This window comes from Antrostomus carolinensis, unplaced genomic scaffold, assembly GCF_000700745.2.
Source record: "Antrostomus carolinensis isolate BGI_N321 unplaced genomic scaffold, ASM70074v2 scaffold13940, whole genome shotgun sequence".
Classification (NCBI taxonomy): Eukaryota; Metazoa; Chordata; class Aves; order Caprimulgiformes; family Caprimulgidae; genus Antrostomus; species Antrostomus carolinensis.
In genome coordinates this window covers 1-21,117 of record NW_010289190.1, presented here as the reverse complement: position 1 = coordinate 21,117, position 21,117 = coordinate 1, and the positions used below count along the sequence as shown (strand labels likewise).

The following is a 21,117-nucleotide window of genomic DNA, read 5'->3' as shown; positions in this document are numbered from 1 at the left end:
AGTAAATATTTAAATGATGCAGTTATAAAGGTAGATAGCTGGTATATTGGCAACAACTGCAAGAGTGGTACAAGACAACCTGGGAAAGAGCTGGGAGTTGCATATCTCTAAAGTTAAGATATAAAATCAAAATCTCTCATACTTTCACTTGGACAGTAAGATTAACTTGAAACTGACATTAGAAAAGCATAGAGCACTCAGAGCTGCACTTGGGTGTCTCTCATCAAGGTCTTTACTATGGTTTTATGGAGTAAATGAAAACTGCTGTTGTTTCTGAAATATAAGTAGTGTTGTCTGACAAACAAACAGCTCATTGCACAGATAAAAAAAATTAATAAATAAGATACTGATTGTGTGTTTGTATCCATTCTCCTGAAATAAAAGCAGGTGTTTAAGTAGGAGCTGTGGAAAATAAAATTTAAAATAAACTAAGTAGTGTTGTGCTAGGAATAAATTGAAATATTGTTTTCTTAATCTCCTCACACCCATGCAGTTTTCTGAACTACATTTAAGAAAGAGCTATAGATTGTGAGGCTTAAGACATTGGTATGTTTGATTAGAAATCCAAGTTCCATGCCTTTTGTTTTGGTAGAATATTTTTAAAGCCCTGGAGAGGTGGAATTGCTCATGTACTGTAGAAGTTAAACTTGAAACTGAAAAGGGAAACAACTTTTTTCCAACCTTTACTATTTTCCAGATAATAATTCAAATTTAAATCAGAAGCTGAAACACTAAGAAAATAATTGTAATAACAAATTTGGTTACCTCCTCCACTTCACTTAAGGGCTGAAAATATTCAATTTGAAGCTAAGAGTTCTCCTCCAACTCTGGAATCATCAGGGAAAAATAGGATTCCTGAATCAGAAAAATAATGTCATTCAATATCAAGAAAAGGTACAAACTTAGGTTCCAGCTGTACTTGAGGTATTTACTCACTCTTTTTTTTTCCTAATGAATCATAGGGCTGTAGCTTCTACCACAGTTATATGTTGCTCCTTTCAACAATACTGCTTTTGCTCCCTGGGGTGGGTGGGGGGAATGTAGGAAAAGAAATATGAAATGAACATAAAAAATTTGAAAGGAATCACTTCAGAAAAGATAAAAGGACGAGAGAAAAAGAAAGAATGACTCATATTATTCAGGCACTATATTGAGATTTAGAAGTTCTTGACTTTGACATAGACTTCTTGTAGTTTTAGATACGTTGCGTAGGAGGCAAATGTTGTTGAGTAACTAATTGTAGAGTAACCAGGTTCCAAACACTGGTGGTTCTTGATGTGGCCTGATAACATCTTCTCAAGGTGAGATCACCCTTTCTTTTAATTCCTACTCTGAAAAATTGGAATAACATATAGCTGCTTCATGAGGGTGTTGGGTCTCCTCATGAATGTCTGTATCCCACTGCAAAAAAATGCCTCTCCACATGAAAAGTAGTGTTGCAGTGATGGAGAACTCACACACCTTTGGGAGAACTGAGGTAGGAGAAAAGAAAAGAAAAGAATGAAGATTGGATGTTCAGCTTAAATGGAAGGATGAATGGGAACTGCAAGTACCATGTGCAAAAACCATTTACAAGTCTGTCATAAAGTTACAGCTTATTTGCTGTTTTGTTCCTTTTAAAAGAGAGTTCTGATCAGGAAGGAAACCTGCATCATAGAAGCCCATGAGATTTGTGATTTTTTACTACCAAGGATTGTCTTATCTTGTTTCATCATCATAAAAACATCTATGGCTTGGAATAAAACAAAACTGAAAGAGCTTTTCCAGCACCAGCATAATTAAGGAACAATAAGGTGAGCTGGAGCTGGTCAGCCAAGGAACAAAGAAGCTGGTCAGCTCTTGCTTCTCAGCAGGAGCAAATGGATTGCCTTTCACCACCCCCTGCTAGCAACATGGGGATGTATATTTCTGTACTCCTTTACCTCAGCTTCCCTTTAAGAAGCAAGCAAAATGTCAGCCTCCTAAGGAATCCAGCTACATCAAAACCGAGCAAGAGCATTATGGACCCATTCGAATATCACTCTGACAGTATCATCCAGTCTCTCCCCTTGACTGCCCTGCTCCAGCTAGACTTTTTTGGTATGGTATTAGTAGAGTTCATTAGTTTTTCGGATGAGGCTTTATTTCAAACACTCCAAAGTTAGAGGAACATGAAATATGTCTGTGGGGAAAGGGAAAAATCTAGATTGAAGGTCCTTTCACTCATGTATTTGGCTTAGCATTTCCTCTGTCAAGGAAGGATTTGACAGGCCATTTACAGCAATGCTGATCATTTTGGCCATTAGACTGTCACAGACAGGCTATTTTCTTCAGCATGGTTTGTGGTGGAAAATTTGTATGACCTAGGCTAATTGAAGAATTAAATGGCAAAATATATTTGGTGTGTCTGGGCTCCTTCCCGTGTTTCTAACAGAAGTCCAAGGAGAGAGAAGTTCAGTGCAAAGGGAGGCTTTGTTCAATTAAGTTGACCTACCTTTTACCAAGTGGTTCTTCGGGAGCTATTCGGGTTTTCTCTGCAGTAGTTCTGGGTGGTTCACTGGTTCCCAGCTTCTGCTCATCCTTTGCTGCTACATCCTCTGCTTTCTCCAGAAGGAGAGTGAGGATATGAGTAAAGTAGGTGGTTTTAATAGGAGATGCAAGAAAACACATGACCAATCTTTAAAAATTATTTGCAGGGATTGTTATAACCTAATGGTCTTAGCTGTTATTCAGAGACATTTCCAGTGAAGTAAGTTGTTTTGACTGAATTAATCTTCAGAACTACATTCACAAACTCTAGAATTTAGCCAAAAATTTACTGCAAATAGTATGTTAAATACAATTACAAAAAATATTTCAAATGTATTCACTAAAATTATTTTTTTCTTTATCAGTTTCTGGTTTTTTTCTGCATTTCACAGGCAAACTATTGGCCCAACCTTTGGCTGAATGCCTATGAAACAGTAGTTCTGCTAACAGTTTATTGATGTTGCTTTCTTATGATTCAACATCTGGTTTTGGTATTAATTATTTAGCTTGTATAGCATTGGCTGTCAGAGAGTAAACAACAAAATAGCAGATTGAATTACAGAAAGCAAAAATCAACCAGCCACAAAGAATGTAGTAAAACTGTTAGACAACGCAAACTAGAAAATTATTTTCTTTCAGTTACAGAAATGGACTGCCATTTTTCTGTCTGGGGAGTTTTGGCCTTTCTGAGTTTGGCTCTGGTTATTTCGTTGATACTGAACATTTCACACTATATGAAAAAGAAGCAAGGTAAGTAATGTTGTCTCTCTGTAAGGAATGAAGTTCGAGCGTTTAAAGGTTTTGTAGAGAAAGCCATCACTGCTGGGAGATTTCAAGTCAACAAATTAATTCTTCGGAATCTTAAAGTTATCTTTTGGCAAGCATGATTCTAGTTGAGAGGATGTAACTTTTAAAATTTTTGAGGAGAGTCAGGTATGATTACAGCATGATTTCTAGCTGCCCAGTGTGCTGCTAAAAACAACTACCTAAATCCATTCTCTAAAGGCAAACCAATAGAACATGTACAAGGTGAAGAATTTAGTTCTGGCTAAATTTTTATTTTTAAACTATATTTTAAACATTTTTAATTTCCTTTTTTTAAGTGTACTTTTCATGTAAGTGGTTATCATTTGTACTTTAAAAAATTATTTTAGAGTAGCTGCACTAATACAAAATACATTTGAGGAAAATTTTCTCCTCCCAGAATTCCTGAATGTTTATTTCAATTTCAGATTTCATACACATTTTATGCTTATTTTGAAAAAAAGTTCAAATTGCTTTTCATCATGGGATCCTAATATAGCTCTTAAACTAATATGTCATTCACAATAAGAAACTGATTTGTTTAATTTATGTTAGAGGGTGACTACAGCCATACTCTGGTTTTGGTTAAAATCAACTATGACTTTTTAAACAGAATGGATTCTGCCTGTGCAACCTCTCATGCATACAATTTTATAGTTATTAAACTATAAACTATATTAAACTTCCATTCAGGGAAAAAAACAGCTTTTACACAGGGAAAACTGCACCTGCACTACACACGTATGGGTGGGCAGGCAAATACTGGTGGATTCAACCCCCTTAACACACATACATACATAATTATGTAAACAGAAGGCGTATGTTTATTATCTGAACTCACCAAGTATAAGAGAATTAGATTATTACAGGATATTAAAAGAGCTACTGGAGTGTTGTGGGGTGGAGGGGTGCCTTTTTTGGTTTATTTATTTTGTCTTTTAGTGCTACCAGGGAGGTATTTCTGTGATGAAAAATCAGGGTCATTTACAACACTAACCTTGAGCAAGGTTTCAGTCGGTTGGCTGATGCTGCATTGCTCATGGAATTGGAGTTTACTGTGGTAAATTCTGGAGTCCTGGAGCAGAGGATGAAAGTCAGACATTCCTGAGTTATTAATCAAGCTCTAGCAATAAATCTCTTTGTAGCCATTGCTTCTCTGCTTCAATTTCTTCATCTGTGGATCACAGGATATCTCTCTTTCAGAGATACAAGCAAGAGAACCAGTAAAATAAATGAATCCTTCACCTTGTAATGTAAACACATGATGCACCTCTCTAGGCAGAGAAAAAGATTAAATAGAAGCAGAAGGATGAAGAAACAAGGAATTAATCCATGTGTTATAATACATTTCTGAGGTCTTGTAAACTAACATAGACTTTGAGGCCACAGCACTGAGCCGTAAGACAAACCTTTCTTGTATTAGTCAAAAGTATTTGAGAAAAGTAGGGAGACAACTGAAGGTCCTGTGAACTTAAGGCTTTCAATTTTATTCTCTTCAGTGAAATCAAAACCATGTCAGTTAAGACAATTATCTGAAGTGTTCTAAAATAATATGTTTCATTTTCTCTTCACCTTTTTTTTTTTATATAATTTTTCCAGCTAAAATGTATAAAGATTATGAAGACAACAGTCCAAGGTAAGTTGCATAAAAAAAGTTTCTTTCTGGCAATGGTGAAATAAGCAATAAAAAATAACAGATGGCTTTGGAGGGATGGCATAGAGGAAAATCCAGTATCTCATGCAGCCTGCCTGGAAACATTGGAGAGCAGGTCAGTTACAGAAAAAAAACTTTCCAAAGAAAACAGGAAAAAAATTCATGTGGAAGAGATGTACTCTAGTCATTTTATCAACAATTAAATAATTGCATGTAATATAATAATTTTATATTCTGAAGGAAGTGCAAGATATTGAGCTAAACCACTATTTACTGTCACTCAAATTCAATAACCTATAATAATTAAAAAGAGCTCTCAGAAAACAATGATAAATTATAGTCAGATGTTTAATAGTTGTGGAGCAATAATTTACACGTATTTACACTTCATACCCGTCTTTTACATATGACATTCAAAACCAGTAGAATGGAGCCTGTTTGCAGCTGCTGAATACCTTTACAAGACTATGTTTCTTATTCCATATTAAAAAAAACCAACCAACCTAAAAACAATCACTTTAGAAAACAGAGATGGAAAGAGTCTCATCTCAACCCAGTTATAAAAGGTCCTTAGGATAAAAATACAAAAGCCTTCACCTGTTCCCCAAAACCAATTGCAATTAGAAATTAACTTGAAGTTGGGAAGTCTCTATTTGTCTATTACTGCACGTTCCCTTGACAAGGGACTGTCTAGGGATGCAATAGGAATGTCACACTGTGCTTCCCACTAGCAATTCCTATTTTATAAACATGCTTAAAAACATTTTCAAGCAACACCAGGTAATGAAACACCAAATACCATTAAAAATCCAAATCTGAACTTTGCTTTTGTCTTCTCCAGTTATGTCAACATAATATATTATATTATTATAGTATTATAGTTGAATCAAGAGCGGACTTTTTAAGAACAACTCACCAAAAGACTAATTTAGTCCTTTAGTTTGTATTGCAAAGTGGTCTCAGAAGACATGAACTGGGCTCCTTCCAGCGATCATTAATATTTCTAGAATTATATCAAACAGTAGCTTAGTAGTCTTGAGATTAGCTTTATAATTAAACTAAGTTACAGGAAAGAGGAGCTCAATTCTTGGCTAGATAACAAATCTCTCTTCAGAATATGGACATTGCCATTTCTTCCCCTTCCGTAAAACTGATATTTCCACCCCCTCTGATATTTTTGTTCCTGTTTTCTAGATCACATCCTATCTGCTATTGTTATATGTGTGTAAAATGTTTAGAGTAGAATAGTGGGATCCTAAATAAAGCATATTCTGTGAATTAAAAGTATTTTTCCATTCCTCTTCTAGCTATGACTGTTATACAGAAGATGACCCAGTTTATGGCAATCTCAATCAAGATATTTTAGGTAAGCTTCACTTTAAGAACATATGTCTGGTCAGAGGCTATATTAAATGTATGGTTAAAATCTGACTGAGCAATACTTTCTCTGTTTCTCAAATAGCAAACTTAAGCATATAACCCTTTTCTACTTCAGGTAGAACTGCAAACCATCATACTGCACTGCTATTTGCAAGACCAGATCTCATACTGAATTTGTTTGTTTTTACACTCCAAATGGTCCTTTTCAGCTAAATATCTCAAAAACAAGAGCTTTCCTACCTGTAAAGCTGCACTATTTGAAATAACAGCTTGATCCACGCGTGTTAAAGCAATCTAAGACACATAACACTCACTGCCCAAAGACAATGCTCCCACAAAAGCTGGCAGAAAAACATCATACTGCACTGCTGTGGCTATCCACAGATCAGCAGCAATGCTGACAAATATGCTGAAAGAAACCCAGTGGCTGAATGGGGAGCAGACATAACTGTTCTCTGCTTTACTGGGCTGGAGTTAATAATCCTTGGCAAAGAAATACCACATTAAAGGCAGAAACATCATATAACTGCAGCTGGAGCTAAATATGCTGAGGGTACAACTCTCAAAGCCCTTATGGTGTTAAAGTAGTATTTAAGTAACATGAACACAACTTTTTTGCTAGCCTTGTTTGGGGCTAAGCAAAACAAAGTGCTTGAACTGCAGGGGGGAAGAAAACAAACCAAACCAAACCAAAAACCAACCAAACTCAACTTTTTCATACAAGGTTTGCATAAATTTAACTAAGCCAACACTCAAATGCATTAACACTACAAAAGTCTGAAAACTGTAAGGAAGTAATCTGTTTTACTGATGGCTAAAATAAGATATGGCATGAGAAAATAACTTGCACCAAATTTACAGAAAACTGAAAGTAGAGTCAGGAGTAGAATTTAATCACCAGCTGCTGCAACTCACAGCCTCTTTCTCAGGCAAAGAAAAATTTGCCTGTGCTGAAAAACACATCAGTATGTGACTACCCCCTAATTGCAAGATGTTCTCCGAGTAGTCCAAAATGATCACTTAGCGAATAATGAGAAACTTCCCATCCATATGAACAGAAAATGATTTTAATTTTCACACTACACGTGTCTGAATTTCTTAGCTATTTGCCCCTCCATAAATAAAGGGAGAGATCTGTGTGTGATTTCAAAACAAAACAAACTTCTACCAAAGAAAACTGGGAGGGGGGGAGTTAGTTCTGTAACAGGGAGGATCTGTTGGTCTGATCTTTTAAAACTCACTAATGTGTCTTAATAACTAAAACACTTTTCTACTTTGATAAATTATAGAGGAATGTTGTTACGAGCAGATGAAGTCCCAGACTCAAAGGCCAGTTAACCAACTACAGGTATCTTTAATTTTATTCAGCTTTTCTGAATGAGGGTAATGTGGTCTGTCTGAGAGTTCTTGCGTTTATCCCATGCCAATACAGAACAAAAACCTTCACACTGCTTATCACAAAAATTACCATGCATTACTATTTCAGTTCATTAAGGAATTTAAGCACAGACTTGACCCTTCATCCAATCTGGGTCATTAATGAGGGAGGAGGAGTTACAGATAGCTCATTTCCATCCATATGGCATGATAAAGCTCAGTCACAGGCATACAGATCAGGCTGAATTAAGCCTGCATCTACTGCTTATGTAAAAAATTAATTTTATTTATTTTGGACATTAACCAAGTGAAAACACAAGCTGCCATCACATGATAATCATGAGTTTGACTGGTTCTTTCCCGCCCAGCACAAAATCTATATGCCTTAACAAATGACAGATGATTGCTTTTCTAGCAATTTGTATTTTGTTGAGATACCTGGATGCCTAAAAGCATGCAAGCTTCAACTGAAATTTGTCTGTAATTGAAGCATCCCTAGCACCAATTTCCTGAGTTGATTTCCAGGTATTTCATAAGGACCAATTTCAAAATTCTCTCTCAAGATACTTCCAGGGGGTTATAATTTTTTTTTCTTTTTTTTAAAAGAAATCCTAGACATTTGTTTGCTTTAACTTAATGAAAAGAAAATAATATAAGGACCAATTTCAAAATTCTCTCTCAAGACACTTCCAGGGGGTTATAATTTATTTATTTATTTATTTTTTTAAAGAAATCCTAGAGATTTGTGTTCTTTAACTTAATGGAAAGAGAATAAACTGTGAAAATTCCAATGTCAAAAGTGCTTGACAATTTGGCTTGAAAAACAGAGGCAGGCAGGGGAAAGACAAACAAAGCATATATTTTGCACTGGAAATGAGATTATATATACAAACAAGAATCACCCATCTTTGGTTTTCTGCACAGACAAAGCCTGTTAAAAATGTTGTTGCCAATAACTGGATTTTAATTTAAAAAAAACCCCAAAAAACGAAGAAAACCAGATCAAATAATGTCTTGCATCCCAAACAACTTGGACTGATTATATAAACTATCCTCATTCCCATAATCTTTCCAATAATAAATTGATGAATTTTTCCTTACTGCCACTATCTTAAGAACATGAATCACTTACCATTAAGTTATGTCAGTTCGTTTTCTGTGCTGTCACAGCTTAATAATTTGTACGTTTAATGATTTACGTTTAATCATTTACAGCTAGTTTGGGTAAACTTCTGCCACTGATTACAGCGTAGACATACTCAAAGTCTTAGACGTAATTTTAAAGCAAGCATAACTACTGAATGTTAAACACATCGTGAATTTCCTTCTAGGTGGAGTCTGCCAATCAGATGTGTTACGCCTCGCTTGATCACAGCGTCAAGGGAAAACGCAGAAAACCAAGGAGAAAGAAAGACCCTTCATCAGAGGAGGATGAAGAAGAAAGATCATCTAACCCCACCATAACAGCTTCCAAAGTTAGCATTTACCTCAATAGCGAGCAGCTGGCTGCAGAAAACACAGCAAACATAGAAGCCATTCACGATGATCCCATCAGATTAATGGGTTTGATTCATACTACAAAAGGAGAGAACGTTTGAAGTGGCTTCATGAACTAAATGTGTAATTGTAAAGCGAGATCTGCTTGTTCATTCTGGAGGAACAGTGAATGATTAGAAATAATATCCTGGCAAACTGACATCCAAACAATGGTATAAAATGGGCAAGTGTTCCAAAGCGTCGTCCAAGGACATTTACAGACTAAGCAAAAAATAAGTATAGATCCAGAATGCCACTTCGAAGGACCTGCTCTTCTGAAGACATTTTGAAAGGGAGAGGGAGTTGCAGAAGCTGGTATCTCAGCATTCACATGGTATTGATTCCAATAAAAATTAATCCTTTGTTTAAAATGATTATCAACTTTCAAATAGTCCCAAAAGACTCACTCTGTTGTCTGCAGAGCTCTAGCAGAGTATAACTATTCTTCTATACAGGTTCTAACAATACTTTTGGAAGGAAATCGTGTTTCGTACTTGCACTTAAAGATTTAATTGTTTTCCCAATTAAAAACTGATCTGCTGTTCAACATTGTGTACTTTCCTACTGTGACTGGTCCATGATAATAACACAATATATCCACAGCTAATTGGAGGATAATTTAACAGCTTGTTTAATGTAGTAATTGTACATCTTGCAAGATTTAACAATATCTTTATATATCTTTAGTTTCCTTCTGTGAGCAATACCACAATACGCCTCAAATCTCAGCTCCTCTAACATAATGCTATATCCAGCTATATTCAAGATTCCACAAAGATATTGGCAAATGATCTGTAACAATAAATCCCATAGGGATTTTTTTTCCTTCTAATATTCCGTGTGATGTTTAAATTCCTATTGGATTTTACATTGTCATTGTTACCAACTGTTTCATAAAAGTAGAAAGAGCCTTTTATTTCCCCAAATAATTCACATACTGTGTGCAAATTCATCTTAAGACTTTAAACTCATCACATGGTAAGCTTTTATAGGACTGGGGATTTGGTTTTATATTCTGGGAGTCATTAAGTAGTAGTAGCAGGAAACAGGCACGTTGATGTAACATGCCTACTTCTAGGTGTCGGACAGTTCTGCCTTCTCAAAACAAGGATATTAGTGCTTTTAAAATCCACATAGAGCACAGCATCAAGGAGCTTGAAACTCTCAAGCACATGGAGAGCCCTGCAAGTGTTTCAAGCTCCTGAAGGAGATAGCCCTGAAAGCAGTTACAAAACACAAAATAAATAAAAAGCCCATAGTACAAAGAGCCAACATCTCTCCTAAAAGCAGAAGTGGATGGACACATCCAGAGATGGGAAAAATTTCTGAAGAAAAAAAAGTAAAAGAAAACAGTTCTTTGATAGCCTGGTACATGTTTGGTTTAGTTCATAGTTAAGGAGCCTCTTAACATTAACTTCCATACCAGACCAAAAGGAAGGGGCCAACCCGGCAGCCAAAACTGTCCAGTATCACCGCCCGTCTTGTGCTAGTACCTGCTTTTGTGTGCGGAAATCAAGTCAATATATGTTTGTCTGTTACACCCAAGAAACAAGAGACTTGGAATTACAGCGACAGAGTTATCATGGTCTTAAACCAACCTCCATTGGATAAACAAAAGTAAATACTGTTGAAGAATCAATAAAAACCACTTTAATAGAGAACCATATTAAACAATGACCCTAAGATCCTAAAGGGGGAAAGGAGGAAGGCAAATCCAAAACCAAAGATCCAAAGCTAAACACCAAGATATCAGTGCAGGAATTGCTAACTTAATTTGGTTAGATTGGAAGGAATTATACTTTGTTCCACAGTAGGAACAAAATAAATAATAAAATACATATCATCATACTCTTGCTTAGACTCACATATCAAAATTGTTTGAATAGCATTAATATGTAAAATATTTAGATAAAATATTTCCATTTAGCTGGCACCAATCAGATGCAATACCCAGCCCTCTGAGATTATTAAAAGAGAAAGCTTTCTTAAACAATCTCTAAAGAAAATAAGCACAGGCCCAAGAGTCTATTTGTTACTATTTTCCAACATACACATGAAACAAGGGATGCTGTATTTTCATTTAATACAATTTGTGTCCACTTTGAACCAAAGTTTCTATTTCCCAGTTTTCTCACAGCATTTGAACTCTTGATTATGCCTTTCCTCTAAAAATCCCAAAGTCAAACAACTTCTACGAGTTACCTAAATTCAACCCGTCATTTCAGCCCAATCATTAATTTAATGGAAATAAAGTACACACTTCTCTCACGGAATGTACATGCAACAGTAAGTCCACTTCATGGGATTTAGGTACATCTAGTTTCTTCCGTATTCTTAAGTCTTCATTGTTCAGTTCAGCTATTTATTCACACCAATTTTCAGCAGCTGCTGTCCCTTACAACATAGCTTGCTAAAACAGCAGGACACTTTTGTAAATATTCCCCTTCCTTCAACAGATACTTCCTTTCCACATTTAATCACTGCTTCCATTAAATTATTCACTGCTGCTCTCAGACTTCATTTCAGGATCATTTTTAATGGTCTATCAACTGTTTCCAAGGCACTTCTAATGCTGCCACAGTCCAGATTTAGCTTTATTCCTCCAACTCTTTACCCCCTGTCTGCTTAAATAAGCAACTGAATGACTTTTTTTTTTTTTTTTTTTTAAATGACTTTTTGGGGTAGTTTTCAAATGACTACCAAATTCGTACATGAAAAAGCATATTCAACAGTGCTCCATCTTCAAGCCATTAGAGAAAGACCTACTTAAACTATCATATATTACTTAAATTCTTTTTGTATAAATAGTTTCAACTAATCATAACAAAATAAGAAAAGGAGATGCTAGGTCTAGGTTTATACTGTCTCAGTAACCTAGCCTGTTTTTCCAGGGTTACAAACATTCTGAAGCAGAAGGAAGCAGTGTGAAGCTGTTTTTATTAACAGTAAGCTTAGCATTCAAATAACAGTTCAATAGAACAATAAACAAAGAGTAAACAAGGAAATATGGTAGAAAAAGCAAAACTGTTTGGAAGGGAAGAAGAACGGAGCAGAGAGATCAATGAGCACCACGAAATCAAGTCTAGGACAGGTATACTCTAGTAGTCATTACAGCATCTGACAATCGCTGCAGATGCATCTGTTATACAGTACTGTGAAGAAAAACACCACAGACTTCTGGTCATATCATGCTTTTAAGAGTCTGCTGACTGAAGTTGGAGCATCAAACTCTCAAAATAATTGTGTAACTTTCTCCCATTTTTTTGTTAACAGCTAGCACCAAAAATATGGGCTGAGTTTGTCCTCCAACACCACAAAGCTTTTCAAGAACTACCTTTTAACATTTTTTCAAAGTCATTCTCATGGAGACAATGAACTATTGCTCTGTTGTTTAAATAAACTAACCGTCCTACCTGGGTAAGCCTGCATTCAAGTTGCCATGTAGAAGTCATATCTAGAGACAAAACATATCCAAAACCCAATTCCAGCCTACCTTTAAGTTACTTTAGCACAGAAAACAATAAGAGTTATGTAAACTCTCAATAGTGGTGTATCAAGAAACACTGGGAAATAATTACCTCAAATCCCAGGAGGGTAGTTCATAAAGCATATTCCTTACAGTTCATCCATGTGTGGAACAGGAAGAAAAATGAAAAGACAACCTTTTATTGCTGTTGCTGAAGGAAACATTTACAAATGATGAGGGACAGAACGTGTGTGCGTGTGTGTGTGTATATTGCAGAAGTTCTTGTCTTATCGCAGAGTAAACCTCAGTGAAGCTGGCTTCTTGTTCCATTCAAGAACAACACTTAAGATCTTGGTTTTAAGAGCTAAAATAACAAAAAAACCCCTCCTGTTTGCTCAGAAATTAAGTAAAGCCAAAGGAAAATATTTTTTTTTTCCTTTTCTGGAGCTCAGAAAGCTGACAAGGGGCAACGCTGATAAAACAGTGTACTTGACCTGACACTTCCCACTAAAACAATCTCCTTGCCAAGAAAGAACACAGCAATCAAAACCTGTGGGACCCTGCCATATAATTCTCAAGGATTTGCTGTAGGTACACAGACTCCTCCTGAGAATTCACATACCTGAAATAAAATGTTGAAAGCAGGCATTTGTTCAGAATAGGTTTTTATTTAGAATATATATTGTGTCAGGTGGAATTTTGTCAGAACACAGAATATAACTATCAAATCATTAAAAATAATAAAATTTTATTAAACAACCAACTTTGGTGAGCTACTTAGAAAAATTTAACATTAAAATTACATAGCAGACATATTATAAGGCATAGGGTATAACACTGCATTTGGATGATCCAGCCCAGTTTAGATTTTCTGATTAATTTAGTACTGTTACATCCATAAAGTGTGAATAGGCAGGAATCCAGCTTGTTACTTATCTTATTACTAATATGTTAAGAACCAAAGCTTATTTGCATATAAAAAGATAATACAGATTATATTCTGTTATTATAAACACTACTAAATACATAATTTAAACTTAGCCATAGAAAGGAACCCTGTTTCCCTGCAATACCTGATGAAGCCAAAGAAGTAAGTGCCCTGTCAGAAGGGACAAACCAGTTCCTGAAGATTTATATTACAGGGCAGTGTAAATCAGGAATATAATTGTATATTATATATATAATATAGCATTGATTCTTAGAAGAAGAAAGAAAAATAAAACAGAATCAAACTTTATAAAACGAAATTTTTATCTGTAGCAGTCCATGAATGCTCCTTGGGAAGTTTTGACCAGGAGGTTGTCGAAGGGATTGCTAGGATTTTGGTCTTTCCCATCAGTGTAGCTTAGTTTTCTGGATACCCTATAGAAAAGAATTGTTTAGATGAAGTGAATTACACAAAAATATTATTGTTGTTGAAACTCCAATAAACAGAATGAAATTGAAACGAAATGCCAAAACAAGAGTTCTGAACATCCTGACTGTGAACAGCAGCAGGATTCCTTGTCTGCATTCCTATGTGCTTTTAGCTGGAGAAGAAACTTTTCATCCTATGTCATTTTAATATCTCAGTAATGCCACTGCATTAACCTAAATTATATAAATATCTATTAAATTTGGAGTTGTAATCTTTGTATGTATTCACAAATAGCTAAAAAAGAAAGATACAAGTGAGAATACAATGATTTCCTTGCAAATTGTTTAAAAAATGGCATACTGGCATCTATTTTAAACTACTCTGGTTTACATTTGACAATTAAGAATAGCAATATAGCTGTAGGACAGCATTCACACAGAGCTGAAAAGTTTATTAGTTATCAAAATTTCCTTTTTTGAATTATCTCTTTCATAATTATCTTCTAGATAAAGGCAGACAAGTTACAGACAAGAAGACAATGTTCCTTTTCTGTCCACAACCATTCATTGCAACATAGAGTATTTTGCCATATGGTTTAGGCATAAAATATCTGAGGGCTCTGAAGGCATTAAAGAGCAGCTTCACTCCTGGGAACCATAGAAGGCTGAGAATATCACACCACAGGCCTAAGGAAGCTTGCCAGCCGACAGTCCATTTGGCTACAAATTAGCAAACATGCACTTGCATACTTCAGGAACAAAGAAAGAAATTTTATTCCAGATGGCTTGGCAAGAAAACACTCCATGAAATTCTAGTTTCCTACTCTTTCTCAAACTTCTCTACTGACATGCCTTAAAGAAAGGAAAACCTTTTCCTTCAGAACAATTACTGATCTCATAGGAAGGGTTATTTTGTATGCAGTCAGGAAAAAGAATTGTGGAAGAAAAGAGGGAATCCAAGAACTGAGCAGAATTACTCAGCATCAAGGAAACACCCTTGTATACTCATCAGCTTGCCTCCAATCTTCCATTATATCAAAAGTAGTCCAAATACAATACTTAGCAATACTGTTATATATTTGTTTATTAGCCTCTAATTTTTAGTTCCATCTTTGCTTAAACTGAAACTTTTTTTTTTTTTTTAAATCATGCAGCCTCTTTTCTGGTTAAGTTCTCCATAAAAGTAGTTTAAAAATGCATTCAGGCTTACTTTGAGGTTTTAATTTTAACACTGTCAGAAAATTTTGATATTTGCTGTATGATCATCTCAAGCATAGTGAAAATATTTCTTGCCTGACTTTGGGACAACAGCATATCTTGTAGTGTCAAATTAGATTTTTTGGCAAAAAACTATGCTTTGGAAAATAAAATTAGAAACCGTTTAAAGAAATTTTAATGCTTTTTAATCTTGCTGCCTATTAAATTAGTTTGTAATTAAAGACCCAAGAGATCTGAAACTTGAGAACCCTTTAAAAGTCACATATTTCCTAAGAAAACCAGATGTAGCAGGCCAGTATCCAGGGAGCTGGAAGGAGTGTTCTCTTTCCAAAGATCTAAATACACTGCCAATAGTGATAACAGCAGGAGGAAACAACCTCAGATATCTTCCAAACAGAGCCACTGCTTGTTTACACTGAGACAAAACGCAGGTGACTATGTCCAACTGCACAGAAGCTCACTTTTGGAAGGCCTTTTAAATGGCAGTATACTGCTCTCTCCACAGCCTAAGGATCTGAGAGGACTTAGCTCACACAGCTAGAATGAAAACAACTTTATAGTTATATGTAAAATAATAAATGGCTCTATAATGAACACAAAAGAAGGACCAGAGTGGCTATTCAGTTAGGCCATCTTAGTAACTTGTGTTCACTGGCCATCCATGCTGGAGTCTGGCTAGTTTTGCCCACAGACACCTGCCTCCCAGTGTTCAAGTCTGCAGATTTGATAAGCTTGGGTTCTCCCAAACATCCATGCTGATTTTTGTTTCAGAGGTACGTATGTAGCAATAACCTCCGTGCTTTGGTAGGGCAGCAAGAATTTCTTTTGATATTTCTTTTGGCAAAACGCACTTACCTTTGGTGACACCTCTGTGCATTTCCAGGACAGCTGTAATTCTTCGTTGCCCTAGGCCATCCAGACTGGGCATCTGCAATCCTAGATTCTGGTGATGAAAAACAGTAGTATGAAAAGTGTATGGACAATGCTGAGTAGCAGAGGCACTACAGTATGTTCTTAAAGTGTTAGCCTATTAAGACATTGGTAATACTTCACCGGCATACTTCATTAAGCAAACTTCCTCATGAAAATATTCTAATGCAAAAGGTTCTGGCAAAACTTAATTTCAAATCATTTATTTAATTTAGACACTGAATAATAATATTTAAGTATAAAACAGGTTTCTTCAAAATGCTTATAATTTATCACAATTAGAAAAAGGCAGAAGTAGAAGAAACTGTTGATACTAGAAAAAAATGTAATACATAAAATATGAATTAAAATTTGCGGAAAGCAAAAGAAGACAGATGAGAGAAGTCCACCTCAAATAATAAAATTATTTAGAATTAATCAGTAATGAAACTGCAACAAGGCAAGAATCATGCAAACAATTGCATTTCTTCTGTCATTTTCTTCTCGTATACCAGTTGACAATATTTCAAGTCACCTTCTCCAGTATTTTCCTTTACATGTTAGTTAGTTGTTATCTTGATGACAAGGTTCATAAAAATAAAATATGGAAAATAAACATTGGTGATTTTACTTATCAGGAAAAAAAGCTCAGGTTATGTTACAAACCTGCTTTAACCAAAATCAGATTTTTAAAAGGAAATGAAAAGTTAGCATCTAAAATCTTAAACTAATGTAGGTTTTTTTTTTTTTTTAATAAAATTCTTCTATCTTGAATTTGCAAAAGTCTATTTATCCAGATTAATAATCTAATTCATGTAAACAAGTGTCAGTAGCCATGCAACAACTCAATTGCAAATTTTTGTAAAGCAGAAGAATCCAAACAAAAGCATTTGGTTATTCAAGTGTAGGATTAACAAATTATGCATTTCCTGCTGCACATTTAGATAAAGAAAGTAAAAGCAACAGCAAACTTTAAATAAAAAAAATAAAAAAGGAAGAGATACTTTAGTAGGAAAAGCCCTAGTTAACCTCAAGAAACCTTCTTAAATAGCTGCTAATATGCAATTCAGGAAACCCTTTTCTGGATAGATTCCCTACTTAAAGGAACACTCACATATACCCAATTATTACTGAGGAAGAAGAGCTGTCACCTAGACAGTGGTTGGTCTATTGAGATCTGTAGATTTACCCTTTGAAGAAGGGTTTGTGATTGGTAAAGTAGAAATTCATAAATTCTCTGAAACTAACCTTGCAAGGAAGTACCAGGAATACTGAGAAAAGTTTTATTTGAAGAAGCATGAAATCCAGAGTCCTGAAAATAAAGCATCAACAGATTACATCAATGGAAACACTCATGTATTATTTCACAGCTTGCTTCAAAAGGAATGACAGAACCTGGAAATAAGGGCCTGATTTACTATTTAAATCAACAAGTTTAATGGTTCCAATGGAACCTAGTAAAGTTTAATTTGTTTGCCTCACTTTGTCCATCTATAAAATGAATAAAACATCATAATTTCAGAAGGACAACACCTTAATTAACAAGGTCACTGTTTGAGATTATTTTAACCAGTGACACAGTCTATTAAAATGTAACAAAATCATTTATTGAGCATTTTATAAACATTTTGAAAGTTATTTAATATAATGAGCTTCCTCACATGATCCAGGAGACCTGATACAACTTATATTTTAGCAAATAAAATCCCCAAAACCCCAAACCTGTAGAACAATCCTACTGATCAAATAGCACCAGAAGTATGCTGTAACTATTCTGAACAGATTCTGGCTCTAATCCCTTTTTTAAGCCCATGTCCAAATATCAACAAAGAATGCACAATCATTTTTTCACAAGGTCCTTAAGTACCTGACTCTGACAGTTCTGACTGTAAAAAAAGCTTGGGTTCCTGCCATCGTATGCGCTCAAAAAATCCACACCAACTGTCTGAAGATTAACGTTTTTTCTGTGAGAAATCTGTTGACATTTTGCTGAAGGAAAATAACATTCAGGTATATTTTTCAGTCGCTTTATTGGTGAACAAAGAAGATCGTTTTGAAAATTTCCTAGTCTTTTAACTCTGGGAATTTCAGATAAAGTTCGAACAGGAGAGTTAACAAGAGCATTTACAGTTTCAGACATCTGTATTCCTTCATATTTCTTTAAATTTGAAGCTCTCTGAAAGCCAGGAAGTTTTGGAACAGCCTCACTACACAATTGCTCATAGATCCTGTCAAATTCTCTATCATACTGTGTATTGGACCCCGCAGAATCACTTATATTACTCTTCACTAATCTTCCTTTCTCTTCAAGGTTCCGTGAATTTGAAAGATGTGCTCTCAATGCCAAAGGCTTTGGGATTTCTTTGGGACACAGTTTGTTGTAGAGTTTTTCAAATGCATCTTCGTATTTCTGTGTCATCTTTGAAGGACTCTGCTTCATAGGCAGTGAGGAAAACAAGTGTTTGCGCTGGAAAGAAAGTCTCTCAGAAATAATTTTTTCAGGATTTATGAGCAAAGTATTTGATGCTCTTGCAAGAGAAAAGTTTGTGACAGGTATAAAAGTGTTACTATTGCCATAGGAACTGCAAGTAGATGGACACAATTCTGAGGCATCACCACAAGGAAAGTAAATTTTTTGAGTTTTATTCTCTTTTACCGAATGAAGCGCTGTTGACGCTGAACTGGCAGTAGATGTTATAAAACAGTATTCTGAGGAACATTTGTAAGCCAATTTTTCACTTTCTTTGCATTTTGAATGCTTTGGTGAGACAGTAGTCTGTAACTCATCTTCAACTAGAAACGTCTCTCCCATTCTAGCCATAACATTAGGAAAAGCAATCTGCTTGGACACTTTTTGGTCTCTTCCAGATACCAAATGATTTTCTAAACTTGAGTCCATTTTTATGTCATTTCTATTAATGTAAGAAGAAGGTACCAGACCAGATAAAGTATTAATGGGACACTTGTCATCACAAAGATCTCTGTTCTCATTTCCAAAAGTCTGATTCTGAATGTCTTCACTTCTACTGCTGCATATGCTGGGTAGTGCTTGCTTCAGTTTGAAAGGTCTGAACCCTCTTATTTTGTCTACAGTGACATTGAGCCTTGGTCTTCGAGAACGCCATCTTTTGTGCCTTAAGTGTCTAAAAATGTATTTTATCTCTTTTCTCCGACACTGCTTTGTCATGAGCCTTGTAAGTATCTCTACCATCGCCGGATACAAGTCTGCAAGAGTTACATTGCTCCAGGAGCATTCCTCATCTGCGGACTGGTATTCTTCCAAGACACTATCATAGCAAGTTCTACTCAGTTCTGGAGAAGGCTGATGCCTGGATATGGTTATTGTATCTGGTGAAATGGGAGCATCAGAAAATTGTAACTGTAGAGGTCTGGATGAAGAACATTCATTTGACAATACTTTCTTTCTACGAACAGCAGCTTGGTTGCCTATTCAAAAACACAAATCGAAAAACAAAATCAGAGGAAGGAAAAAGCTCTCAAACCTATTAGGGCACTTCCAGTAATATTGCATGACTTAGAAACAATCATATACAGTACAGATAGTCTTACTGTAACAGCATATTTCATATAAGCTTTTTTGCCAGGCTAAATGGACAATTAGCACATAATCCATTAGGAAAAAATTAAAAAGGTTTTTCCTAACCATATTGAATTAACAGACTATAGAAGACAGAAATGAAATGTGTTGGGGAAACAAAAAAATCTATTTTAAAATAGCTTAATATATAGATATAATTTTTTTCATTGTAGAGGCAGACTATGATTTCTGACCAGGAGGAACAGCTTTATCGTACACATTTTGTTATTCTATTTCCAGATTACTTGAAAGCGCTGTACTTGGCTAGTACCAGTGCAGCTTTGTTTGCCAGAAAGCACGATGAAGATAATGCTTTTTGTAGTCATTAGGCTTGAAATATTTACACCAAAATTCTATCTTAGGTTTGCATCAAGTCTGGAGAGCTTCTGCAAAAGAAAGTTTACTAGCAAAGTACCACTTACAAGCAGACCCAAAGCTGTTCATTACAATTAATTTTGTAAATGCTGAATTTTGTAACTATGCATTTTTTTTTTTCTAGGGTTATTTAAGAAAAGCTGGTTTTATGTATACAGGTTATTTATTTTCTATTTTTCAAATACATTTTGCCATAAACAAAATCATGTCTAACTTTTCTTCAAGAATCCAGTCTGTTGAACTTTTCTGTTGGATAAATAGTGCCTCTGTTTTCAGTAAATTAAATCTTGATTTCTAATAAATTTTAATAAACACATTTTGTAACTAACTTATTTGACCAACACCCAAAGGATTTAGTTGTACCAATCAGTTTTCTCACTGGTGAAGCTAAATGAAGACCTTCCAACAAACCTTGAGGTGCTATCTGAAAAACAAAAGAAAAGAGAGACACATAATCTAATACCCTGAATTATTTGCATGTTAAAGGTAACATCAAAACCTTATTTGTGATGACTCCTATGCTCTCCTTACTATACTAGGTCCTGTACAGAGTTATGGTCCTAACAGGCTTAGTAAATTTCAGACAAGGAGGAAAAAGTCTCACCTAAAACTTCAGTAAGAATTTTTAAGAGATACCAGTTTAATCTTGGAAAGCTATTTATCATCTTTGCAACTTCATGTTTTAATCTCTTTCCCAAATATGAAAATTTATACATGGATATATGTACCTAGACGATCTATACATTTCTGGCAACTCCAGTAGGAAACAGAAGCCATACCATGCAACATAACCCTTTGCACCCAAAAGCAAAATAAAGATAAAACTCCCTTTTTCTCTACAAATCTCAAATTTAGACTTTTCCAAAAACTTACTGAAGATAAAAATGTCACACCAGGGTTCAAAGAACAAAGAATAAAATAAAATAAAATAAAATA

At 35.2% G+C, this 21,117-nt stretch overlaps 2 protein-coding genes across 2 annotated transcripts; one reads left to right on the top strand and one right to left on the bottom strand.

Annotated features, from left to right (window-relative positions):
• The first annotated feature begins 3,155 nt into the window (after positions 1 to 3,155).
• Positions 3,156 to 9,321, top strand: TRAT1 (T cell receptor associated transmembrane adaptor 1). The gene is made up of 6 exons (XM_010169408.1): positions 3,156 to 3,258; positions 3,868 to 3,870; positions 4,912 to 4,948; positions 6,274 to 6,332; positions 7,636 to 7,694; positions 9,055 to 9,321. Exons 1-6 carry the CDS (start codon positions 3,156 to 3,158, stop codon positions 9,319 to 9,321), a joined length of 528 nt encoding a protein of 175 aa, XP_010167710.1.
• A 4,654-nt stretch (positions 9,322 to 13,975) lies between these two features.
• On the bottom strand, positions 13,976 to 20,605 carry LOC104526075 (uncharacterized; the record flags this gene model as incomplete). Its single annotated transcript, XM_010169428.2, has 5 exons — positions 13,976 to 14,087; positions 16,155 to 16,242; positions 17,457 to 17,520; positions 18,076 to 19,655; positions 20,545 to 20,605. Coding segments are annotated over 5 exons (1,905 nt in total), but the record flags the coding sequence as incomplete, so codon positions are not given.
• Positions 20,606 to 21,117: the final 512 nt, after the last annotated feature.